This window comes from Oenanthe melanoleuca, chromosome 8, assembly GCF_029582105.1.
Source record: "Oenanthe melanoleuca isolate GR-GAL-2019-014 chromosome 8, OMel1.0, whole genome shotgun sequence".
Taxonomy (NCBI): domain Eukaryota; kingdom Metazoa; phylum Chordata; class Aves; order Passeriformes; family Muscicapidae; genus Oenanthe; species Oenanthe melanoleuca.
The window spans coordinates 6,896,795-6,922,682 of NC_079342.1; the positions used below are offsets into that span (position 1 = coordinate 6,896,795).

Below are 25,888 nucleotides of genomic sequence, written 5' to 3' on the forward strand. Positions count from 1 at the left end.
CCCTCTGTGCCTCCCGCCCCCGCGGCGGGGCGGCTCCGACCCGCCCCTTTCGCTTTCCACTTGGGCAGCGGCGCCGGGAGGGCCCTGAGGCGCCGCCGGGCGGGCAGCGGTGCGGGCGGGCGGCGAGCGGAGCGCTCAGCGACAGCAGACAGAGCGCGGAACCGGGCCGGGCCCGCCCGCCGCACCGCCGGGCCCGCCGCCATCTTCCGCTGCCGCCCCGCCGGTGCCGGCGCGCACGGGCCGCGGGGCCCCGCAGGTGAGCGGGCGGGGCTGCGGGCGGGGGCCGGCGGGGCTGCGGGCGGGGGCTGCGGCCGCTGCGGCGCCAGGTGGGCGCTGCCCGGCGTCCTCGCCGGCCCCGGGGCCCGTCCGTGGCTTCCCGCGGGGGGCGCATCGCCCCGGCTGCCGGAGACGCCCGAGCGCCGCCGCCCCTTTGTTGTGGCCCGGTCGGGGCCGCGTTCGGTGCCCGGGGCCGGTCGGCGGGCGCTGTGCCGGGGCCGTGCGGCCCTGCCCGCCGCCGGTGCTGAGCTCACGTTCCCCAAATGCTGCCCCAATGCGCGGCGCAGTTAACCTGCTGTAAACCCGGCGGAGCTGGATGCCGTATGGAGTCGCGCGTGGAGAGGAAAAACATACTGGAACAGCGCGGGGTATTGCAGTCAGAATGCGTTAATATCTAGTCTTTGGAAGTTGTTTGACTTTTCCTATTTTTCTGCCTGATATTTTCACTGTGATGTGAAGTATTGCATAATTTAATGTCACCTTTTTGTCATTCGCGGTGCGGAATGCGCTGGGCAAGGCGTGTGCGTGTTGTAACAGGGGCTGGTGAATACTGAGCTCTGCGGTCACCTCCCAGGCGTGGTGAGACAGGGATTACCGGGAGCAACAGCTGATCTAAGCAGGGGAACAAAATGGATTACTGGATGGCGAGCCAGTGAAAAATCTGTGTCAGGCAGGAAAGGCTGGTGTGTAAGAGGACACCGATTTGCCGTATATTGGAGTAGAAAGGGTCTCAGAGTTCAGCTATGCAAAGTTTAGTGAAGGTTTTCTCTTCAGGCCTTAGTATGCTCAGTGCATTTCATTTGAGATAATGAATTGTGTGGTTTCTTAGGCTGAAACGGGTGTCAGCAAGCTTCACTAACTGCTGTGGGAATCAGTTGTGATAAAAATTTTGGCCTTTTTTCTTTTGTTTTTTTGTTTTTTTGTTTTTTTGTTTTTTTTTTATATAAATTAATTTGATGTAGAATACCTGGAAGATGATTGAGGGCACTTCAGAAATGCAACCACTGGGGACTGAGTGTGGGCTGTGGGCTCTGTGTAGCCAGAAGTCTGGAGTGGCCTCTGGGAAGGCACAAGAGTCAAATGTAAGTGACTATGGGGTGGACAAAAGGTGAAATAGCTTAATGCAAAATAGCCAGGTTTTTAAATATGTATGACTTTCTCACACTGAGGTTTTCTGTGACAGCTCACCAGGATGCTGAGGTTGCTGGGTCTGCATCGCAGCTGTCAGTGAACCAAGGCTCCTAATTTGGCATTGAGCGTCCCTTTAAATGTGTCACTGCTCTCACAGCATGACACTTAAGATTTGAACTGTATTATTTCGTTTCTTGTATTTCAGATTAGTTAGAGACTTTATATTCCTGTTTGATGCCTGGTTTTTCAAATGTATATTCTATGCATCAGCAAGTGATTTGTTTCAGTTGATAAATAACATATAAATGATGCTTACTGTAGAATTTCACAGGTTTTTTTAATATTAAATTTTACTTTTAATTTTTATCATGTGAATGCATATGCATTTTAAATTTCTTCAAAAAAAGCAATAAACAGTCTCTCTTTAAGATACCTATCTTTAGATGATTCTAGTTTATAAACATTTTCCTAAAATAGTATATGCATAAGAGACTATAAATATTTTAAGAGGGTTTTTTTTTATGCTTTTAACACCATGAGAGGATTCTTGCTGTTGGCATGTTCTTAGAACATGAGTAAGAAGGATTCTCCACTTTCTGGAAGATTTAGCATTAGGTATTATGTTCCAAAGAGCTTGTTTAAACAGTATCTTGTCCATCCAAGTTAGAGGGAAGGATGTGTGAGATTTGTGGCAATAAGTTTTTTGGTTTTTCTGATGTAATAAAATAAATTTAAATACAGAACTAGTAGAAGATAAGAGGAAGCAGACAGGAGATGGAAAGAAGATGTGGAGAAGTGCCATTCTGAAAAGACTGGGCAAGATAAAAAGGTTGTATCAGAAATGTGCTTAATACAAGGCACCTGAAATATTAAGCCTTAATTCTTATTTGCTTTCATTTATACCTCAGGCTAATGCTGTGCTTCAATCATTCTTGAGTATTAGAGCTTGAGCTGATCAGATTGTGACGTTATGTGCCATATGTGCTGGCAGGAAGCAATACAGTGTGATGGACCAAAGATGCAGCTTGAGCTCTAATCTTGAGTTTCCCTGCTGTCCTTTGGTTTTTAATTATTATTATTTTTATTTATACATGTACTGACATACCAGTGAGTGTCAGAAAACCTCATAGATTTCATAGAGGGTGATGTGTAACCCTGTGTATGTTTATAATTTCATGCTAAAATTGCTGCTTATTATTTTGACAGCATAATGTTTATAAGAGAGGTCTGAGCTCATCAGACTAAAAACCATCAATTACATGAAAATCTTCTCTGGTGGGTTTACTGTTCTTTTCTAGCTTTTTGTGTTGCACTGATAGGGAATGCACTGATTATTATCATAATACTGTTAATGGATGAGCTTATCAGTATACTTCAGCTCTTTTTCGGAAATTCACTATCCAAACTAAGTCTGGATGTTGTAACACTCTTTTCATTACTGTACCCCAAAAGTTCTGTTACTACTCCTATAAAATATGAAAGGTGCAACCATTCTTTACCCTGATTTATGAAAATTAAGTAAATGAAGTTAAGTGTTCAAATTGTCAGAGGATTTATGTGCAGGACAAACCTCTTATTTTAAAAAAAACTACAGTGGAATATGAAAGACAGCTCTCAGATGCTGGATTTTACATAATGTAGAGGTACTCTGAGTCAAAGTACTGAATAATATGCTCATTTTGTCATCAGTGTAATATATAAATAAATAAGACAAGCTTTGAAGCTATGTAGGGTGGCTTCCTGTTTACACTTGTGTCCAGTAGAGCCTGTTGAAAAGAAAGCTGGACTTGATGTTCTCTCTTCAAAGGAATTCTTAATCTGATTTTATTTTCTGATGGGGAATCTCTGTATACTTTTGCTTAAGCCCTACTTTCTTTTGACAAGAGGGTTAATTAGTTTGTATAAAAACCAGCAGTGTCACGAAGTATAATAAAAGAGAAGTGCAAATGTTTTAGATGAGGTTGTGAAATAAGATATTAATACTAAACTGCTGGTTAAATTTGTATTGGGGTTTTTGTTTTTTTTGTTTGTTTGTTTTTTTTTTTTTTTCCCCTTCAGCATGTAAGGGTAGGGTTGGATTTTTTGTCTGGGATCAAAATTCATATCCAGTTGCCAAAAGGGGAAGTTGAAACAGGACTAAAACATAAGGAAAAATAATCTTTCTACAAGTTCTGGATTTCGATTTGTGGTTGTGTGTATTTTTCTTTCTTGCAGCAAAGTTTTCTGCAAGCCAGAGTTTAATTTTTCCTTTTAGCTTTACTACCTGGGAATGTGCTTATGGTCTCTGGGCTTGTCTTTCATGAAACCCATCAAAATACTTGGTGTTTGGAGTCTTCTGTGACTAAAATGAGAATTAGACACAGCCATTTTAAGAAGTTAGGCCATTTCTTCTGGCACAACTAGGTCTCTGTTGTTCCAAAATAAATTGTGCTTCTATAATCAAATGCTTTGCTAGTCAAATGTTCTAGCAAAAACTTAGGTGGAAAAAAATTGGCATACAGTTGTGAGGAAGATGGAGAATTTGGGGGTTTAGACAGTAGTGCAAAAAACCATGTTATTAAGGCATAAGGTTTTGTATCCCTTCAAGTTCACTAGCATTGGTTTATGGTGATCAATGAGGGTTTCATGGGATAATTCTCTTCCTTTCCTCTCTGGTAAATAAATCATTTCTTGTTAATACTCTGTTTTATTTGGTGTATTCAAATTTACTCAGATTCTGTGCATGTTTCCCTAGTGGGAGGTAGATAGTTTATTAACTCCACTTTTCCAAGGATGAGATACATGAAGGCTGCATCATGTTTTCAAGTTGTCTTGGAAGATAGGTTGCCCACAGCTGGTTGTTTTTCAGTTGTTGGATCTCCATAAGTGAATGAATGATTTCACAAGGGAATCAAGAACAACTTTCATGTCCCCTTTTGAATTATGATGGAGAGACACTGGGAACTATGACCTGTTGCTGTGGTTGTCCTGCTCTGTGTAGTCATCTTCCTCCTCCGCTTTATTCATTTCTCACATCACTGTCCTCCGGTGTCTCTCCTTCCTCCTGGGGCTGTTACCTCCCCTGGGGGTTCCTCCTTGGTTTCTTCTCTGGTCTTAAAGTCACTGTGAGAGTGCACTGAAGTCAGGTTTAAAGTCAGTTCAAGACTTTGCTAGAGCCAGAGAGCAAAGCTCTTGTAGTTCCTTGTGTCAGCATTAGTGCGTGTGTGTGTGTGCAGTGAGTGCTGGAGTTGCAGCTGGCTCGGAGCAGGGGCAGGTTCAGCACACAGCCCAGCTGTGGGGCTGGGATGAGTGCAGAGCTGAGAACAGGCACTGCCCCTTTTTGCAGTAGTAATATGGGATTAAACTGAAACTTTCCTTGTGTTAAATCATGTTCTTGGAGCTACAGGAGTGCTGCTAGGTGTGGGGGGGATTTGGTTTGGTTTTTTAGGGCTCCTGATAAGGCAATACTGTGGTATTTTACTATGTTAGTGGGCATCTCCCCTCATCCCCAGTTCTTTTCAGCAGATCAGTTTAGGAGTTACTTGTAAAGTCTTTTTACCATTTGACAAAGGAAGTTCAACAGCTTCTACTTTAAGTCATACTTATGGGAATCACGCAAGACTTAGCCAAAAGAAGAATTTAATATAGCTTTCTTAAGATGAGTACATGCTGCAATTCTCATACCCTTGGAGGAATTGTGTTGCAAAGGTGCTTGGACCTTACCTGTGGGAGCTTTAAACAAGCAGCTGCTGGTCCCTTTCATCTGCCCACTTTCTGTGGCTGGCTGGACAGCACATTCAACACTGAGCCAGCTACATGAGCTGGTGGAAAAGCTCCTGCAGTGACAGAAGTGAGGAGGGCTCAGGAAGGGCCAGGACACAGCTGGAGGCAGGTGTGTCTGGCAGCCAGCAGACACTGTCTAAGGCCACTTTGGGCTGCCAGCTTTAGATCCTTCATGAGGGGAATAGACAGAAATAGTCATCCTTAGGAAGGAAGAATGGAAACCTCTGGCTTAGCTGTCATATGCTACTTCAAAGTTAAGTTGAGATGGCATTTTTAGTGTGCTGTGCTTTTTATATATGCTAGAAATATTTAAGTTCATATGTGAGAGCTCTAGATGATGACATAGTAAGCGACTCTTATGCTCTTTGAGCTTCACTGTTTGCATTTCAGAGAAGAAATTTTACATATTGCAGACTTAGTAAGCACAATATTTTCACAGTGCTAGAGGATTGATTTCATGGTAGGTTTTTTTATCTGGGTCCCTATTTATGCATAGGACAGAAATGGAAAAGTTGCAGGTGTTTCGGTAGATCTTAATTATGGCTTCATAGTCAACCTCAAAATCAATTACTTAATCTTGTTTAATTTTTTTAATGCTACTATGTTCTGTCTTCTAAATCTTCATTTTTATTTTTGTTGGTAGCCAACATTTGCTAACCAAGCAGAAAATAAGATATTGATCAGAGCTAAAATTCTTTCTTTCCTTTTAGGCTGCCATCATGACGGCTGAAGAAACAGTGAACGTTAAAGAAGCTGAAATAATTAAGCTAATACTAGATTTTCTGAACTCAAGGAAGCTTCACATCAGCATGCTGGCACTTGAGAAAGAAAGTGGGGTCATTAATGGCTTGTTTTCAGATGACATGCTCTTCCTAAGGTAGGACTTCTTTTCCTGCTGCTTAAATACCATATTTATGAAAACTCAGGTGTTGAACTGTGATTCACTCACCAGCCCCATGCCACTAAACAGGAGATCTTAACTTGTACCCTCACCCTCTTCATCTTTGTCATGGTCCCATTCTGTGGCCCAGCCCTGCAGTGTGTTCCAGCTCTAGAGTTACTGACCAGGCAGCAGTAGCATGCATTGGCACAGATTTTTTGTTTGCTTTTGTGCTTTTTTGATGTGCCTTTAAAACTACTTAAAATTTATTCTTCTAGTATGCAGTTATTTTTTCAAAATATCAGGAGCAGACTTGGATTTTGCTGTTACTGTTAGTCTTATTCAACAGTCATCTTGGCACCTGTGTAAAACAATGACTTTTCAAAGCAAATTGATGACCTGTTGTGTATTTAAATTAGTGTTTTGTATTTAAATGAGCTGCTTATTTAGAAAAGGAATGTTCTTGTCCAGTGACATTCAAGGAATGATCCTTTCTTTTACTAGGCAATTGATTCTTGATGGCCAGTGGGATGAGGTTCTTCAGTTTATTCAGCCTCTTGAATGTATGGAAAAATTCGACAAGAAAAGGTAAAATAGAATATATTTCAGAGTTCAGTTTTTTTGAGTTCTGGAAAATACCTGGATTTCTCCATATTGTCTATAAAAACAGTGGTTATGAGTTTTTCACTTTAGTTTTTGGTGGTTTTTTTCTTGCCTGTGTGCTGTCCCTGTAGTGTGTGCATGTGTGTTTAAACTTGCACTTAAAATATGTGCACACAATCTGTAATGAGTGGTTGTATACACTTTGGGACTATGATGCATGTTGTACAACCTTTTAATAGATGCTCTGTCATGCTTCTATTCAAGAAATATGATTGCTGTACTTGTTTTTTTTTTTTTCTTTTTTTTTTTTTTTTTAATTAGCCTTCTGATATTTGTAGTAGAATATTTCTGAAAGCAATTATGAAAAAAATATTTCCTGTTTAAAAAAAATATGTTGTGGTTACCAATTTGTTAAAGTTCATATCAAAGTTCTTTGTTATGACAATAGCTATGCCTAACTCAGAAATTTGATGTAATTTGATGAGACAAGCCTGCTTGTCTCTAGAGTATTATTTAACTGCTGGAGCAAGGTGTATAGTATTTCTCTTCTCACCTGCAGGTTTCGTTACATTATTATGAAGCAGAAGTTCTTGGAAGCCTTATGTGTGAACAATGCCATGTCAGCAGAAGATGAGCCTCAGCATGTAAGAATTGCCTCTGGTTTGGGAATTTTTTTGTTGTCAGAAAATCTTCTGAGATTAGTCTGATTTAAGGCAGAGCAGAAGCTCCCAGCTTTAAATACACAAATTTTAGCTATTACCAAATGGTTTCATAAACACTGGATAAAGTAATCAGTATTCTTGGGAAGTGACTGTGGGTCTCTCGTCTCAAATACAGTTGAACATGAAAGGGTTGATTGAAACTTAGCAGATAGATCAGTGACCATGTGCTGTGTCTGTGGTCCTGACCCTGAGATTTACTTTAGGCCACTGTGCTAAAGTACAGGGCTCTTCTTTTTTTAATTACTTTTTTTTTCCCCAGAAGTATTCTAAAGCAGGCCACAGGATCACACAAATTTATTGTGCTAATTAGGGCCAGATGAAAGTTTGAATGAATTCTGTGCTTAATTTCTGTTGGTTTTGTAGAGAAAGGTCAGAATTGGTTTTTTGAGGGAGCAGATGTGTTCACAAAGGACTCTTTGAGTTAAATATGCAAACAGCAGAAGTTTTTTACTTCAGTTTTTGATACGGAAAGAGACATTAACTCAGACTGGCATAGAAGTTGTGCAGATTGTGAAATTAGTTAGTTTTTATTAATGTTTACAATACAATAATACCAAATTTCTGAGACAAAAATGTTGTGAAATTAAAAATGAAGAATGACAGTAGTTCTAAGACAAGTGATTTTGTTTTCCAGACTGAATTGATTTTAATTCTGTGTCCCATTACACTTACATTGTACTTCAGGTTTTTTTATTGACAGAGTAGAGCAAGTTAAAATAAGTCCAAATTTCTAGTCATAAATGAGAGGAGTACTAGTCCTTAGATCCCTCAATTGGTATACTGTTACTAGGATAGCAGTAGAGGGGAAAAATCAGATTAATATTCTTTATTTTGTTGTAAATGTAACAAATGTGTTGGCATATTGTGGGTCAAAGGCTGCTGTATTGAAGTGTCTAGGTAACATGGGTAAGTGAGGATTTTTACTGGTTTTTTAATCTGTGTAACTGAAAATGTCAGGTTTTGAGTATTTAACATGGTTTTGGCTCTTAGCTGTCAACAGGCTTTGTAATAAAGCCCTCTATTCATTTTGAGGTCATATCTTCTGAGAACTCTTTGAACTTTTTAAACATTTTTGATTGAAGAACAGAAAATCTCAGTATAAAAACTGCTAATCACTGGAAGCTAGAGCAATTTACAAGGCTTTTATTGAAAGCTACTGGCATAGGTTATAGAAATAAAGGGGAAAATAAGTCAGCTGGCTTTGAGAATGGAAGTAACCTTTTGTGCTACAGTAGAATTGGAGCTGCTTAGTCACAGATTTAAAATTTTAAGCCCATCAAACCTGCAGTGACATGAGAACATTCCATAAATCTGTAAAAAATGGGACTGGATGGGGGTTTCTAGGAAGTCAAAGCATCTAGGAATATGTCTTTTTCGTAACTACACTTGGATCAGCAATTTCAGACTCTATATGCTTTTTCATTAACATATAAGTAGTAATAGTAATAAATGAATGATAGCAGACAAATTCTGTGGCTGCCTGTTCTTCAGGCGTTTCCTTGTGGAAGGACATGCAGTGCAGATTTGTTGTGTCTGCTAAGAAAGGCAGGAACCTCTCTTTGAAATGGAGACTGTAAACCCCCTCGCTCCAAATTATTATAATTTTGAAATTAAGGGGCTCTCAGGCAAATATATGGAAAATAGGAATAGCAGTTCTTTACTAGGAAAATTAAAATAGTAATACAGTATTATAGAGAACAAACCCAAAACACTGAGAGAGTCAGAATACCTGACACCTGACACCCTGTCAGTCAGGGTGTTGGTAGCAGTCCCGTTAAATGGTGGCTGCAGTCCCCCTGCATTGACAGATGTGGTTCAGTTGAAGCACACAAGAGTGCAGTTTTCTTCTGAAGGTCCAGGGATGATGTGGAAAGATCCAGTTTTCCTCTGGAATCAAGTAGAGAAAAGGCTGCCCTGATGTTCCAAATCTCAGTTTTTATCTAGGTAGGAAAGGATTGTCTTGTGCCCCTGGGTGGAGCATCTCCCAATGGGATGATGTAATTTTATCAGTCATATGGTGGGACTCAATGGCCCATTAACAGATGATATCCTCCTGGTGGAGGGGTGGGTTGTGGAAAAGACAAAGATGACTGCCCCACTGGTTTAACAGATGGCCCATTAGCAGAGAATATCTCCCATGGAGATAAGGATCACTCCCCCACCTGGTTTCAGCAGATGGTGGTAGAATACATACTTTTGGTCACATTCTGTATTGCAACCTAAGACAAGATTGCTGTGTTGCTGTTACTGTTTCTCAGCTGGAATTTACCATGCGAGAGGCTGTGCAGTGCCTGCACGCACTGGAGGAATACTGTCCCTCTAAGGAAGACTACAGTAAGCTGTGCTTGCTGCTGACACTGCCTCGCCTCACCAACCACGCCGAGTTCAAGGACTGGAACCCCAGCACTGCTCGGGTGCACTGCTTTGAAGAAGCCTGTGTCATGGTGGCAGAGTTCATTCCAGCAGACAGGAAACTGAGTGAGGCTGGCTTCAAAGCAAGTAACAATCGCTTGTTTCAGCTTGTGATGAAGGGATTGCTTTACGAATGTTGTGTGGAGTTCTGTCAGAGTAAAGCTACGGGAGAAGAAATCACAGAAAGTGAAGTATTGCTGGGCATTGATCTCTTGTGTGGTAATGGCTGTGATGACTTGGACCTTAGCTTGTTATCGTGGCTGCAGAATCTGCCAGCTACTGTGTTTTCTTGTGCTTTTGAACAAAAGATGCTTAATATTCATGTTGATAAACTCCTCAAGCCTACAAAAGCTGCCTATGCTGATCTTCTGACACCTCTTATCAGCAAACTTTCTCCTTATCCATCATCCCCAATGCGACGGCCGCAGTCAGCGGACGCTTACATGACCCGCTCCTTAAACCCTGCCTTGGACGGGCTCTCGTGTGGATTGACAAACCACGACAAGCGGGTCACAGACCTCGGGACCAAAACTTCACCCATGTCACACTCCTTCGCTAATTTCCATTACCCTGGAGTCCAGAATCTCAGCAGGAGTCTCATGCTTGAGAATACTGAATGTCACAGCATTTTTGAAGAGTCACCGGAGCGGTAAGTGCAGCTAGAGCTCCGTTTTTGCTATAGCTTATGTTGCACTTTTTCTGTGTTCTTACCTGCACTGTAACTCTGAACATAATTGTAACACTGAAACATAATTTGGTTGTTTAAATTCTGTTGTAATGAAAACTCTATATAGAGGCTGTTTTCTTCCTTATGCTTTTATGATCTAAGTAGATTTTCATATTTGGTTTCAGTCTCATGGATTAATTTTGGGCCTTCTTAAAGTTTCCTAGCACAGAGCACAAATATGCTCCGAGTATGTAATATGGTCTAGCTAGGGTTTGTGTTCAGTACTAGTGTTCTTCCATTCCAAATAAATAAATGGACACAGTGAAATAGCTGTAACTCCCACCTTCTTTCTCATTGCATTCTGTCCTCAAGTCTTGATAAATAGTTTTGGTCCTAACACTGTAAATTAATTACTTAAGTATCCTTGAACAATTTCCATATCCCAGTCGGTGGAAATGACAATATGTCATTGTTGTAGCATTCCTGTATCACTTAAATTGTTACAATAGTATCTCAGCTGAAATATTTACTTCCTATCTTTGAAACCAAAGATGAGTAAAGCAGCTGAAGGTATTATGATTTTTGTATCAGACTTTGATATAGTTGGGTTATGCTATTAATAAGTTCTTTAATGAAGTGTAGACTGTAAAATTGACTTTTAAGAGAAATGTCCTGGTAACTGGGAGAAACGGTACTTATCAGTTGAGGATTTATCCTCATGTTTCTGCCTGGCCTTTCTTTTGATCAGCAGTTCTGTCCCTTTCTAATGGTTATAGTCAAACTCCCCTAGAAAGCAGCTGCCAGCTTTTTTGGCTCTTAGAGGACCAGATGGGTAACTAGCCCTGCACTTGGGTGCAGTGGCCAGCAGACAGCATTTGGGGCTGTGGTGATCAATCCAGGCCACAGCTGGTGTCTCTATTAGTTTTGCCTTGGAGCAATATTCCATATGTTGTGTTATGGTAAAGAGCAGCTGTAGTTAAACTCAGTAAAAAGGAAACAAACACTCCCAGACTGATGTGAGTTCACCAGTGAAAATGGAAATACTTAAAGTAATGTATGTTTTAATATTTATCTTAATACTTTCCTTGAAAGGAGATGTTTTGTTTGATTAAAATCGTGGGTTTTACCAGGCTCTTCATAAGTTCTTCTGGAGCTTTTGTGGATAGCTTAAGTGCTATGGAAATATCCCCAATGTTGCATTTTTATAAAGTGTATACCTCTTGAAGATACTAGTTTATGGTGAATCCTCTAGTTTTACTGATCTGTATCAAACCTTATCACTTGTGTGAGTGAATCAGGGTCCAGTGTTAAAACTGATTCTTGAGAGGTTTTTGATTGCCTTTTCAAAATTGGAGTACTAGATTATTTCTGCACAAATAACATCATTGTGTGGGCTGAAGATGATGATTAATTGCTGCAGTTCTTTATGTAGGCCTTTTCATGTGAAGTTTATAGTTTGTAACATGTTTTTTCATTAACAATATGACTCTTCAAAGTTAGGATTAGAGGTTCAGAATTATAGGATTAGAGCTACAGGGCCAGACCCCTAGTTTTCAACAAGGCATTACAATTTTCAAAAGGAAATCCAACTTCAGGTCAAGTGTCCAGCCTAAATGACAGTTTTTGCAAGGGTGGAAGCTGAGCTTTATGTAAATCTGGCACTTGCTTCCTTCTGCACATGACATAAATACTTTATTTCTTTTATGAATTGAGTTCATTAAGCAATTGTCTTCTAATCAGCTGAGTTACTTTTGTTGTTGTGCAGAGGTACCCAGAAAGTTTGAAATAGCTTCTAAAAAACCTTTGCTCTAGATCACTGAGTAAAAGACTTCAAGGTGACAAAGTTGAAGATTGGCATCCATGGTTAGTAATCTATTCTGCACATTTACTGATAGATTGCCAAAACATCTTGCAAAGAGTGTCATGCAGAAATACTTATAACACAAGAAAAGAAAAACCAATATAAACAGTTTTTTGCCTTGCACTTTCAGGAATGTTCAAGCAGATGGATGATAAACATATGTTTATATTTGTTAAACATATATATCCATGGATATTAGTTTAAATACAGTTTGGTAGTGGTAATTTGACTGATCTTTGGGAAGAGTTTAGTCTGGTAGTATATCAGATCCATTTTGTGCACATAATTGCTTTGAAATGAAAGATTTTGAGTAACTTAGTTAAACGATGTAGAATTTAAATGTAGGGATAAAAAAAATGAAATTGGAGTGTGCTATGGTAGTAAGGCTTTTTGGAAACTGGCTGTGCTTCTTGTTTGTCAGGGAGTTTTATTTTCTTTAGTTTAACACTTTGCAAGTGGCATTTTTTTTCCTATGCAGTATTTTCAGTTTGACGTGACTTAAGTAATTTGCATGTGTGTTACCAGATCGTACTCTAGAATGTTATCTTTCTCCACTTGATTTTCTACTCTTAATTTTTCTCAGTTAAGCATCTCTTCTTTTCCATGTTGCTGCGAGAAGTGATACTCCTGTGGAGCCCCAGCATCCCATCGGCAGCGAGACCGCGTGCCAGAGCTCAGCTCCAGAAAATGAACTCAATGCAGCACAGAGTCAGGGATCAGCCAAACAAGAGAAAAATGAGGTAGTGCTTGTTTGTTTAAAAATAATGAGGCCCTTTGAGCTGGGTTCTGATCACTTCATAATGATTTGCCTTTGTGTGGAGAACTTCATGCATGACAATGGGTTGCTTTGAGTCTAGTTTTTACTATAGTAAAAATGCCGCATTGCATCTTGTAAAAGGAACTACTACTTTTTGTCCCCCCATTGTGTAAAGTTCTGCTATCATTTGAGTCTGTAATGCAGCTGATTAGGGTGCCTTGTCACATCAGCAGTCCAGCTAAGCTGCTGTGTATATCTTTAAAAGGAAATAAAAAATGAGCTAACAATGTTAGGTAAACAGTGCTTAAGCATCCTCTTCATGTTTTACTGAGAAATCTAGCATGTAACTTGCAACCTCTGGTGTAGATTTCATAGGTCATCTTATATCAGTTGTTGTCTAGAACACAGGGAGATTACAACTGGGCAATTCCCTCATAAATATATCTTTACTATTCAGAATCCAATAGCATAACCTTTTTTGGATTAATCTTTGAAGGCCTGTGCCCACACTATCTTTTCTCTTTTATTTTTTTTTTTTCTTTTTTTTTTTCCTTTTTTTTTTTTTCTTTTCTTTATAGCAATATGAAATAAGTGAAATAGTAGCTTAGAAGGAAACAATTCCATTGTTACCTATTCCATTCTTTTCCCACAGTTAAATACTAGTCTCTAAATTTGGTAATAAAAAATAGCATTGAGTGTGCTGTCTGTTCTGTTTGCAGATTCAGGTTTGATTTTCTTCGGTAAACTTTGTCTTGGCTACTGACATCTGAGACTGGAAACCAGCCTAGCTTTGACAGGGCTGTGTTCTAGTAGGCTCTGGACACTTGAGTGAGGCACTGGGGTCTACTGTAAGATTAACAAAGTCCTCTACATTTGAAGACTTCCCTCCCCTCAAGGACTTTGAGTTGCTTCTCTGCTGCAGTGGTGTTTTGTATGCATGTTGGAAGGGAAGGAAGAGCTTAGCTAGAAGAATATAAAACAGAGCAGGCTTCAAGAGGGGAAAAAAAATTAAACAGATCCAGAATTTGTAGGAAAGAATGAGGACAGGAGGTGTTGTGGTGAAGATGTTGGCCAGGCTGTTATACACAAGCAGAAAAGAACATAGTACCTGGTGCAATTTCATCTTGTTTTGTTTCCCACATCATAGTGGTGTACAGATATACCTGTAGGAGTAAGAAATTAATTTAAGTTTCTTTTCAGAGCTGTCTTTTTGATGTGTTCCTGTAGAGGCTGATTTAGAAGCCAGAGTTTATAGAACAGAGCTTCTGGGCAATGTATTTTAGGTCTGCATGTTTGTTGAGAAATAGTGGCACAGAATACAAAAAAATCAAAAGATTGAATAAAATTGTAACAAACAAGTATCAGTCATGAAAAGAAGTATAGACAAGAAACTACTTGTTGTTTAGGATGATAACCCAAGGAGGGGGGAATAGTTCATGAATTTCAAGTGCAGGAAATAAATGCTTTTCACTTCTGTCAGTAACTTTGGAGTTTCTGAGTTGCAGGTATTCACCATGAGAAACCTAAGGTGGTAAATATTTTTCAAATGCACCAATGCTAGGAAATCCATTATAAATTTTAAAAAAATTGTGTCAGAGAACAAAAAAATCATAATGTAAATACTGTTAATAATTGTTAATAGAATAAATGCAAAAGCTGTTACAAAGACAGAATGTGTATGAATTGTCTGAGTGCAAAGTTATGATAATGTCCTTACACAACTTTAAATAATAGATTACAAAGTGGTTACTTCAGAACGCTAATGAAAAATCCACACAAGGTTTTTTTTACTATTACTATTTTTTTATCTATTAGTATTTTTCTGGTTTTTTCTGTTAGGTAAATATGCAGTTTGGTTTTTTTTCTTCAGAAAATATGGGGCACTTCAGTGTGAATAATCTGGCCTTGGACTCAAGTGTTTTTGATCTTCTGTTCATTTTTATCTTGTTCTCAGCTGCTAGCAGAAAAGTGAAAGAAAAATCAGGTTTGGGAATGCAGAAGGCAACAAGTCCTGGGCAGTGTGGGAAGCTAAAGACAGTATGTAAAGAAGAAAAGACTATGAGAAAGGAAGTTGAAGTGTTGTCTTGGTCCAGAAAATAAGGAATTTTAAAGTTAAAGCAGGGCACCAGTTTCAAAAGTAAAACGTAACACTTGGATAGACCACTGCTGCTGGGAGAGGTAAACTGGGTCTACAGGCTGATGGCAGGGAGGTGTCAACGTGGCAGAAAATACTAAATTTGTAATAAAAGTATGAATTACTTAGTTTTCTGGGTTTTATTTTCAGCTTTCAGTCACTTTTTTGTTTTGATCTTAAGTAATACTTTGGAAATTTTGTAGGAAAGAGCAGTCTTCTTCAGAATTATGGCAGGAATGCTTCAGCGGTGAATAGTGTAGGCTGGCAGTGCTTTCTCTTTTTAATATGTAAATTATGTCTGGTTTTAAGGGAGAATGAAATCATCACTCCTCAGAGATTAATCTCTTGGCTTTTTGATGCTAGTGTTAAAATACTGAACCATAAAGTAAATATTTATGTTGAATACCACAATTCACTCCTTCAGTTCCATCTATGATTCTCATTCCTTTTTAGCTTCGTGATTCCACAGAGCAGTTTCAGGAATACTACAGACAAAGACTACGTTACCAGCAGCACTTAGAGCAGAAAGAGCAGCAGAGACAGTTGTATCAGCAGATGTTGTTAGAAGGAGGAGTTCATCAAGAAGATGGAGCTGACCAGCAACAGAACCTTACTGAACAGTTTCTTAACAGGTTGGGGGAGTTTCATTCTTCTGCCCACCCATATCTCTCTGTAAGTTCTCATAACAACTTGGTTTGATGGTTTGGTTCTTTTAACTTGTCATTTGTTATTAGATCCATCCAGAAACTGGGAGAATTAAATATGGGTATGGACAGTCTTGGAAATGATGTGCAAACACTTAGCCAGCAATGTAATGGGAGCAAAGGGATTGTGTCTACTCATCCAGCAAGTAACTTCACATCAGCACCTTCAGATGGTATCCAGAGGATAACAACTGATAGCCCAAGTCTTAATACTAGCACTCCTCGCAAGTGTGGATCAGCTAATCAGATACCCTTTCCTGAAGAGTCACCTGTGCAGGGGAGTCAGAGGTAAGATACTAAACAGCATTCAGGACTGGAAATACTGGAAATATCCTTCTCCTAGCACTGTGGGAGAGCTGTTTGTATTTATCTTTAGCTATCAAATTAATTTTTTCATTGAATAGGGGTATTTAGCTCATGATCAGTGTTTTCTAAATATTTATGTGGGGATTATCAAGTCCTTTTTTTTTCTACAACATGCATGAGGAATAGTGGTTATTTGTTATGGCTTACATTTTGTTTGTTTTTAATTTTGTACTTCTTATTCCATCTTATATGTATAGTTCTTGTTCATTTTATGTTATTCTAAGTTTCTGAGAGGTTTTTTATTACATACAAACTAGATGAAGGGAGAAGCAGAACAGAATGGGAACTGAATTTCTTCTGTTAACTAATAGTAGTGCTGACCTGAAAGAAATAGTAATTCTTCCATCTCTCTGTGTGTATATATTGTATCTATAGAGAGATGTGTTATGAAAAATATTTTTAACTTGAGTTCATTTGTTCAATACTTGGAGTTGCTGCAAAAAGGGCTGTCCCTTTTAAAACTAATAGTTTAATGATAATGATTCAGACATGTATAACACTTTACACAAGTTAGTCAGTTCTGAGAATGGCTGAAATTGTAACTTTAGTCCGAAAAACACTTACCAAAAATCTGTCCCTGCTCTTGTTGTTTTGTCTTGTGATGTTAAACCCTTCACCCAATCAAAGCAGCGCATCAGAACATCCTGTCAGTCAGCCACAGTCAGAAGACTCTTCAGGGAATTTATCTAGGACAAGAGGTGATGAGGTGGGTTTCCTTCTTGTCTTTTACCACATGTGTTATCAAAACAGTACTTAATCCTGAGTGTGGCATCCTCTTACTGTTAAGAGATATTTAGAATAAATTTTGGTTGGTGCAGTGTCTACAGTCACAGAACCATTGAAACACTGGACTCTGAATCCAAATCTACCGCTCAAAAGCGGGACAGTGAGAGCAGGATGCTTGGGGCTGGGTCCAATTGTTTTTTGAGTCTCTCCAAGGGTGAAGGATGTTCCCCAGTCTTTGCAGGCTACCTCATCCCATGTCTGACCCTCACAGTGTTTTTAGAGCACCAAAAAAGTTGAAGTAGTATTTACTTTATTTTATTTGGTGTTCATTGCCTTCAGTCCTTTGACTGGGTACCACTGAGAAGAGTTGTGCTCCATCTTCTTCACTCCCCCAGTCACATATTTATATACACTGGTGAGATGTACACACGCACACCCTGAAAAGCCCTTCTGATCTCAAGGCCAAACAGTACCAGCTCTTTCAGGTTCTCCTTGTACAACAGATTCTGATGGGATGTCTTTTAGGACCATTAGTTTGTGTTTTCCAGGTGAGAAATTTGAGTGTTGGACTCCAGTCAGTATGATCTGAAAAAACAGGGAAATAGTTAATAGGGAAATAACTGCAATAGGTACATTCCAAAATTCCTGCATAAATAAAACACATAATGCTTGAAAGGTGGTCATGAAGTCACAAGGACGATGATGTAATAAAGCTTGGCATAATGTAATGATAACTGCGTTACGTACAGGGTGGAAGTCTGAATCTACATTTAATATTATATTTGGTTTAGAAACTGTGTTTGACTTGGGCTGTTCTCAGTAAAAAGGCAGCTTTGTTCCTCTTGCAAGTTTCACACAGATCAAATGTTTACACAGAAATAAACAGTAGAATTGCCCATCTGAGGTGGGCTGTTTAGAAGACGAAAAGGTGGAAGTCTGGAGGGAGAATGAGAAATACTAATTAACGTTATCTGTAAAAGTCAGTTGAAGAAAAGAGCTTCAAGGGCATTTTTGGACTTGGAGTAGACATTGTTTACAAAACTCTACTTGGAGTGATCTAGCCTGCTGTGCTGCTACTTGTTAATACTTGGCTACAGTAGCTTTACGTTATTCTACAGAGCAGTCAACCTATTTTTAGATGTCCAGTTTTACACAGAAGAACCTAATTTTACTGTTCTCCTTCTACACAGGATGACAAATCAAAAAAGCAGTTTATTTGCATTAATACTCTAGAAGACACACAAGCTGTCAGAGCTGTAGCCTTTCATCCTAGTGGGAGTTTATATGCTGTTGGTTCCAACTCTAAAACTTTGAGAGTTTGTGCCTATCCAGAAGTAATTGACCCAAGGTAAGAAAGCTAATATAATAATTTATTTTTCTCTATAATAGCACTTCTTTCTCCTGCAGCGATTAAAACCTGTATATTTAATATCTTTATTTTATTGTCATAAATACAGCAATGCTCTCCTTGGAATCCTGAACTCTTAAACAAAAATGAGGTGATGTACTGAAGTATTTGTATATTTGTGGGCTACTTCTTTGCTCTTCATTATTTGCAAGATGTATTGCCACAAGACCACACTTTTCCTTATAGAAGTGTTTTGTTTTTTGTTTTTTTGTTTTGTTTTTTTTTTCTAAGCAGCTGGACCTTTTTTTGAGTTTGCTGGTTGGCCTGTGGTGTTGATATTCCAGCTGCAACAGTAGGAGAAAGCATGTGTCAGTTCCCAAGCCAGCACAAGCTGGGCTTCACAAGATTCAGTTTCTGGCAGGAGGACAGACTTAATAGTAGAGAAAGTTCTTGATTCTTCTTGACTTCCACAGCAAACTTGCCAGAGGGTGTATGTTGACCTGTTTTTACTCTAAACTTTATTTTCTAGGTTCCTTGACAGGAAAGGCATCATTTGTGGTTTACTGTGCAGCTGTATTTTCACTTTTCTTTCCACCCATTTTTTTAATAGGATAGGGACAATATATTTGAAAATAAATACTGCCACATCAATAGCAATCTTCTTAATTCTGCTCCACTTCCATTATTTTCTTGGAGGAGGGGAGAAGTTCAAGCATCTAAACTTCACAATCTTATAGAGTGCACAAGTGTGCACAGTGGTTTTTATCTGGGACATTTTCCCACCTTAGGACTCACGTCCCAGCTTCCAAAGTGTTCAAAAAGTAATCTGATTTTTCTTCTTCTCCTTAAATATCATCAGTAAGGTAGCCTTTGAAGTTTAATTCCAAAATATTTATGAGCCATGTGTATGTCACAACACAAAAAGGAATTGATTTCTGTTACCTAATACTGGGCTTGAAGCCCAAACAGCCTCTTGACTGGTAAGCAGTGCAAAACATGTTGGCTCCTGCACAGCTGCTTATTCTGCTTGTTGGAAAAGGTCTGAGCAACTCTGCAGCCTTAGTTTGCACTTGCAGCGCATGATCTGATGTGCAAGAGACACAGTGCATCTGGACCTGAAAGCAATACTGAGATTTCCTCAATTCTGAGCTTGTCATTCTTCCACTTACTGTTGATTTCAACTGTGCTTGCATTTTGCCTAAAATACTTCATTATGGGATTTACAAGTCAGCAGAGAGAGTACATTATCTTAAAGATATTCTAATCCTTGTAACAACATGAGTCTAGACATGCATTCAAAATTATGTGCTTTTCAAAGGGCTGTGGTTGTGTAGAGGTACAGTTCTTTGAAGCTCTGTTGGACCTATTAAACTTCTGTTTTTGCTTGTCCTTCAAGCTGATGAACTATTCAAAATAGGTTGGTTTGGAGTTGGTTTTTTTCCTTTCTCTAAAGGTATAGTAGTAGTGTGGGGGTTTTTGCACACCATTAAGATTAAACACTGTCAGATGCATGTTCTGCAAATATTGCTCAAATAATCACAGTGCTTCCATGCAGTGGATTGGCCACATGTGGTCTCTGACCTGGGTAGGTGCTCCCATGTCCTGAGATGAGTGATCCTCAGCTCTTAAGATGTGGTGAATCCAAACTCAGAGTGTGAGGTGAGGCATTAGGCCAATTAGGAAGCTCTGTAGTGTGTTGAGTGATCTTGATTTAGGCTCATCTGTAATGGATTTCCTCTCTGGCAACAAATTAAAATTAGCTGCCATGTAGGTTTACTTTAGTATTTGTTACTGAACCAATATTCATCTCCAAAATTTTTCAGTAGACTTGGATGATTGTCTTTCATCTTTTCTCTCTGCCTCTTCTGTTCAAGTATTTATAATAAGGTTTATGATTTTTTCCAGTACCAATTTAGTTTGTTGAATTTCTTCTGTTGATGTTACTGGAGTGATAGGGAGATGGATACTGCAATACTTTATCCTAAGTGCTTGATTTCTTCCTGCTGTGAGAGCAGAAAAAGAACATTGTAGGAAGGTAATTGATTGCAGTCAAGGAAATGTAATTTACTGGGACTGTTGCTTTTATTTCAGCAGTGTGTAAAGCTGATATGGTTTTACAAGTAGTAATCTATGGTGTAATTAGATGCTGTCAGGATTCTTGCATTAACATAGAGTGGTAGATCTGTTTTTCTTGCACAGGCTTGGCCTGCTGTTGCTTAGTTGAACTCGTGCACATTCAAAAGTGGACATAGTTAATTAAATAATTAAGTTGTTTATGTATGAAGGATGTAGATAACTCACATCTGTTTTGGACTCTGGAGATAATGTTTTGTTGTTCTATAGCTGGTAATTGCTATATGTTATCTGTAACAACCTTTACAGATGAAGGGACTAGGTAAGTTCTTTTTGCATGTTCATCACAGAATGGGAAGATGAGGAAAAATTGAGAAAATGAGATCCTTTTGTCTTTGATCACATGTATATGTTGCAGTGCAAGTAGTCATATGAATTTCATGTTACCAAAATAACAGAAAAATAGTATCTTTATTTTAGAATACTTTGTTTCCCTTAGAAATAAAAGGAAATATGATGTTTTTCTTTTTTCTCTTACCAGTGCTTATAATACTCCTAAACAACCTGTAGTTCGCTTCAAGAGAAATAAGCATCATAAAGGATCAATCTACTGTGTAGCCTGGAGTCCCTGTGGACAGCTGTTAGCTACTGGTTCTAATGATAAATATGTGAAAGTGCTGCCTTTTAATGCAGAAACTTGCAATGCAACAGGTACTGTGTGTATATTTAGTTGAAATAATTTATTTTCAGTTACTGTCCAGTATTTGTCAAAACCATTCAGTTTACTTTGATGTTTTGTTATTTTTATTCCAATATTTTAATTCAGTCTCTTTTCCCTTTTACTGTCACTGTGGTCTCTATTCAGTAAAGAACCACTCAGAGGCTTAAAATTATCTTTAGGGTTTTGTTTGGGTTGGGTCTCTGTGTTTTGGTTTCATTTTGCAGCACTCTGGTATTGTTCTATCTCCTGGCAAATTCTTCCCCATATACAGTAAAACAACCAGATGTTCTTATTTACTTCTAGAGCTTGGTTGTCACTAAAAATTTATCTCCACTCTTTTCTCTTGCCTAGTTCTCTCTTCTCACTCATCTTGAAAAGGTTTCTGTTCCAGCAAATACTACCTTCCATGCCCACCTCTCCTAATCAATATGTTGAATGTGGCTCTTATCTTTTCTGTTTTGAACTTAGGCTACCTTGTCCTTTGTAGTTCAGTGCTCTCAATGATCTCCTCCTCCTGGCAAAGAAAACCTTTTGAGTTCACTAGAGTTTGTAAAAAGAAATAAATGTACTCTATAACAAACCTTGGCTGCAGTGGTGATGATCTGTGTACATTTTGCAAAGCTTTAGGAAGCAGGAAGCTCAAGCAACACTCAAACCCAAGATTCTTAGAGATTTTATTTAAACTGTAGTAACTGAAATAGTGATTTTTAAATTATTTTAGGACCAGATTTGGAATTCAGCATGCACGATGGGACAATTAGAGACCTTGCTTTTATGGAAGGCCCAGAAAGTGGTGGTGCTATTTTAATAAGTGCTGGAGCAGGGGACTGTAATATTTACACTACAGATTGTCAGCGTGGACAAGGCCTGCATGCCCTAAGTGGTCACACTGGTGGGTACAGTGTGCCTTCTGTCACACTTTCTAAGTCTGTATTATATTCTAATAAAGTTGTTGGGTTGTTTGGTTTAAAGTCATTGTGTTTTTCTTTTTAGCAAGACTGTTTTTTTCCTCTCCCAATTGCTCTTGAGGTATTTTGAGGGGAGGTGGGCAGTGTTTGTTTTTGAATATATTTGCTGTTAATTTAATGGAGAGAGTAGAGTGCACACTTCATTCCAGAGAAGACACAAAGCTGGGTATTGCCATACACTGGTGCATTGGATCATGCAACATGCAGGTTTTCCATGGGATTGTTAAGTCTCTAAATGCAAAAAATAATCCCAACTGTACGTGCAATAATACTTCAGTGTTGGATTAATGATGCTTAATCAAATTAAGAAGTTTTCTTGTTCACAGGACATATTTTAGCACTTTATACATGGAGTGGCTGGATGATTGCATCTGGATCACAAGACAAGACTGTAAGATTTTGGGATTTGAGAGTGCCAAGCTGTGTTCGTGTTGTGGGAACAACGTTTCATGGAACAGGCAAGATTTGCTATTATGCTTCTAATCATCCTGGCATGAAAATAAACTTTGAAGATGTCCAGGTTGTATAGAGTGAATGTAAGGGGAGGTTGTGGCACAGAAGGGAGGCTTGGATTAAAGAAAGAACCTGTGAAGATATCTATACCTGTAGAGTTGGTTTGTTTGTCTGTTCCTAAAGTAATATTTCCTTTCAGAAGATGAGTAGTGCTTTTGCCTTATGACTTTCAAATAAGACACTTTTAAGTGCATTCAAATACAGCAACCTAACTGAAGTCTTTGAAACTTCTGGGCCAGGGTGAATTCTTTGCAGTATTCCTCATGAGTGACTTTCTTTCCTGTGATGGAACAGATACTTTCTCATGCAGCTTTAATAGTGTCCTTGCTACGATTCGAGTGTGACTTCCAGCATGAGTTTGTAGTGCTGAAAAATAAAGGCCTTTTTATTCTAAGCTGGGTATGTTTGCTTTAAATTTGAGGCCAGCTTTTGGTGTTCTTTACAATGCATGTTCTTGTGGTAAAAAAAAAAAAAGTTGGCTATTTGCAAAAGCGCATCTAATGCTGCTGGTGGTGTTTCTGTGGCCCTGCAGGGAGTGCTGTAGCCTCGGTGGCAGTGGATCCCAGTGGCAGGCTGCTGGCCACGGGCCAGGAGGACTCGAGCTGCATGCTGTACGACATCCGCGGGGGCCGCATGGTGCAGAGCTACCACCCCCACGGCAGCGACGTGCGCTCCGTGCGCTTCTCGCCGGGCGCGCACTACCTGCTCACCGGCTCCTACGACATGAAGATCAAGGTGACAGACCTGCAAGGTAACACAGGCCAGCTGCCTGCTTGGGGCGCCTAATGTGGCAACATTTTGAGAGCTTGGCTCAAGGACTGGGTTTTATTCGGAAAGGGGAAAGAAGGTTGGATGTGTATGTATGTGATTGTGTCTGGTGCAAGTTGGGTAGTTTTTTTGGTAGTAGTGATGAAAGTGTAGGCTGTGAACTGAATCTTGTTTTGGGGTGAGAGTCTCATTACAGTAAAACCACTGATTAACACTCTTGCCTGATGAGATGGCCATTGCTTTCAGACAGCATTCATAAAATTGACCCTTAAAAAAATCTCTAAAAAAGTACAGTAATCCTCATTTTTATTGGGGTGAGTTAAGAATAGGGAAGATACTGGGTATATCTAATTGAGTTGATTTCCTCAAACTGTTAAATTTTAATCACCTTGTGTAAAAATGGTGGAGAGCTGCTTTTTATAGTTGTACTGTATCCAGTAGTATCAAAAAACTGAAACACTGGGGCCTTTTGTTTTGCTCTGTGTGTGTGAGAGAGAGAGAAAGGGGGATCAAGTATGCTTCATAAGGTGAAATAGAGATGGAAGCTTTAAGCAAGCAAATGGAATAAAAAAGACCCACCACCCAAGGGCTGGGATGTGGATCCATGAAATCCATATGAGTAATGATTTGTGTTCCTCTCCACAGGGGACCTGACGAAGCAACTTCCTCTGATGGTGGTAGGGGAGCACAAGGACAAAGTTATTCAGTGCAGGTGGCACACACAAGATCTTTCCTTCTTGTCATCTTCTGCAGACAGAACTGTAACCCTTTGGACCTACAATGGTTAGAGCGCAAACAAAGGCAACTATGCAGCTAAAGCACAGAGACCTGAGACTACAGAACTGTCAAAACAAGTAATAATAATGAGCTTTGAGAGAGCAGCAGTTGAGCAGGAGAGTGTCTTGTCAAGAGGAGGGGCACCTGTCACTGATTTTTCTGGTTTCTAGGAGGTCTTGGTGTTTTTAGTATATTCTTTTGCAGTGCTTCCAGTCTTCCATGTTGAACTCATGCTGCTGTGACCTATTGTAGTCTTGTTGCCAAAGTTTATGAGGAGAACTCTTCTGTTGTTGATGTGCACTCAGAGTAACATGAATGATGTGTTTACAGTTTGGTATTAATTGCATTCCTTGTTCTTTGCCTCAATGAGAATTTTGTATAGAAACTTAAGTTGAGGAACACTTTAATCAACTCTGTATGTAACTAATTACACACACATAAAAGAAAAACTACTTCCACTGTTTTTTCAGGTTTATTGTATTCATCACTTTTAAACAAGAGCTCAAACTTTATAACATCTCCACAGTTTCAACGTTTTTAGTAGAAAAAAATTTGAACTTTAAAGGTTGATTAGGTAGTAACGACTTCTTGCTTATGGTCCATTATATAATGAGGGTTTTTCTTTCTTTTCATCTAACCTGGGAAAAATGTTGCTGTTTTTACTACATGACATTGTTTTGAACCAGCTAACATGTTGGAGGGGGAAAAGTAAAATATTGACTTTTTTCAGTAGAAACATGTAATATTTTACTTTTTGAATGCAACAGAATACCTCTGTGTATAATGTACTGTAGAAAAGAGTGGATTGGCAGCAGTTGTCACAGTGAGCTTAATGGCTATCAATTTTTCAAGTAAAAGGGATACCATTAATGCTGTAATAGAAACCAGCATGGCTTAAAATGCTGTCTGCATGATAATTTAAGAATTGTTTAAATTCCCAGTTCAGAAGCTTATCTGAATTTTATTTCTTGCACTGTTTATGTATGGGAAATTGCAGTTTTATTTCTACAAAACTTTAGATTCTAATGTTTATGTATTGTTATATTTTCATATTGTACAGTTCCTTTTACTTTTTAAAATCTAAACCTTAAACTTTAGGTTATTTATTTATTTGAGCTGCAGTTAAGTTTTGGATTCTCTTGGTTACTAAATTATATGTGCACTGTAGCAAGCATTTTTAACTATCGTATAAAAGTGGAAAGGTAACTATAGAAGTGTATCTGTGCTATAATCTCAATAAAGACCTCCAACACCTGCACCTGTTTCATCTGTTATTTTTAATTCTTGCTTTATAATTCCTCAATCCAACTATGATACAGCAGTTCTACCTATGATTTAAGTATGCCACAACTATGAAATCCTTAAGAGCTTTGATACTGCTTCCAAGTATTGAAGTTTGCAGTGCAGTAATTAATAATACAGTGGTGTATAGCTGAAAATTTTGTTTGTTTTTTCTTTATTAGGTACATATACAGCAATACATATGTATGATACAATGATGCATATACAAAGCTACTTTTGGAGGAAAATAGCCTTTCTCTGGTTATCTCTCTACAGTCGAAGCTGGCAACGTATTTTAAATTAGTAGATCTATAACAATAGTGATTTCCTGACATGAATTTTATTGCAAGTTGTGTCTTTACAGGGCGGGTCTGGTTTTGCATCCATCATTTTACACCCCGCCTGTTATGCTCGAGCTTGTATTACAGCGAAGGTACG

General features: G+C 38.9%; 1 protein-coding gene across 2 annotated transcripts; it reads left to right on the forward strand.

The window, feature by feature from the left end:
- On the forward strand, window positions 1-25,427 carry WDR47 (WD repeat domain 47). Of its 2 annotated transcripts, none has more exons than XM_056497825.1 (15): window positions 1-256; window positions 5,880-6,046; window positions 6,554-6,637; window positions 7,212-7,296; window positions 9,633-10,435; window positions 12,934-13,054; window positions 15,659-15,837; window positions 15,940-16,197; window positions 16,903-16,981; window positions 18,192-18,349; window positions 20,964-21,133; window positions 21,865-22,035; window positions 22,438-22,569; window positions 23,157-23,375; window positions 24,038-25,427. In XM_056497825.1, exons 2-15 carry the CDS (start codon window positions 5,889-5,891, stop codon window positions 24,178-24,180), a joined length of 2,760 nt encoding a protein of 919 aa, XP_056353800.1. In that variant the 5' UTR covers window positions 1-256; window positions 5,880-5,888; the 3' UTR covers window positions 24,181-25,427. The 2 variants fall into 2 exon arrangements, with proteins under 2 accessions (XP_056353800.1, XP_056353801.1); XM_056497826.1 differs by having other exon boundaries at window positions 16,906-16,981.
- The last annotated feature ends 461 nt before the right edge of the window (window positions 25,428-25,888 follow it).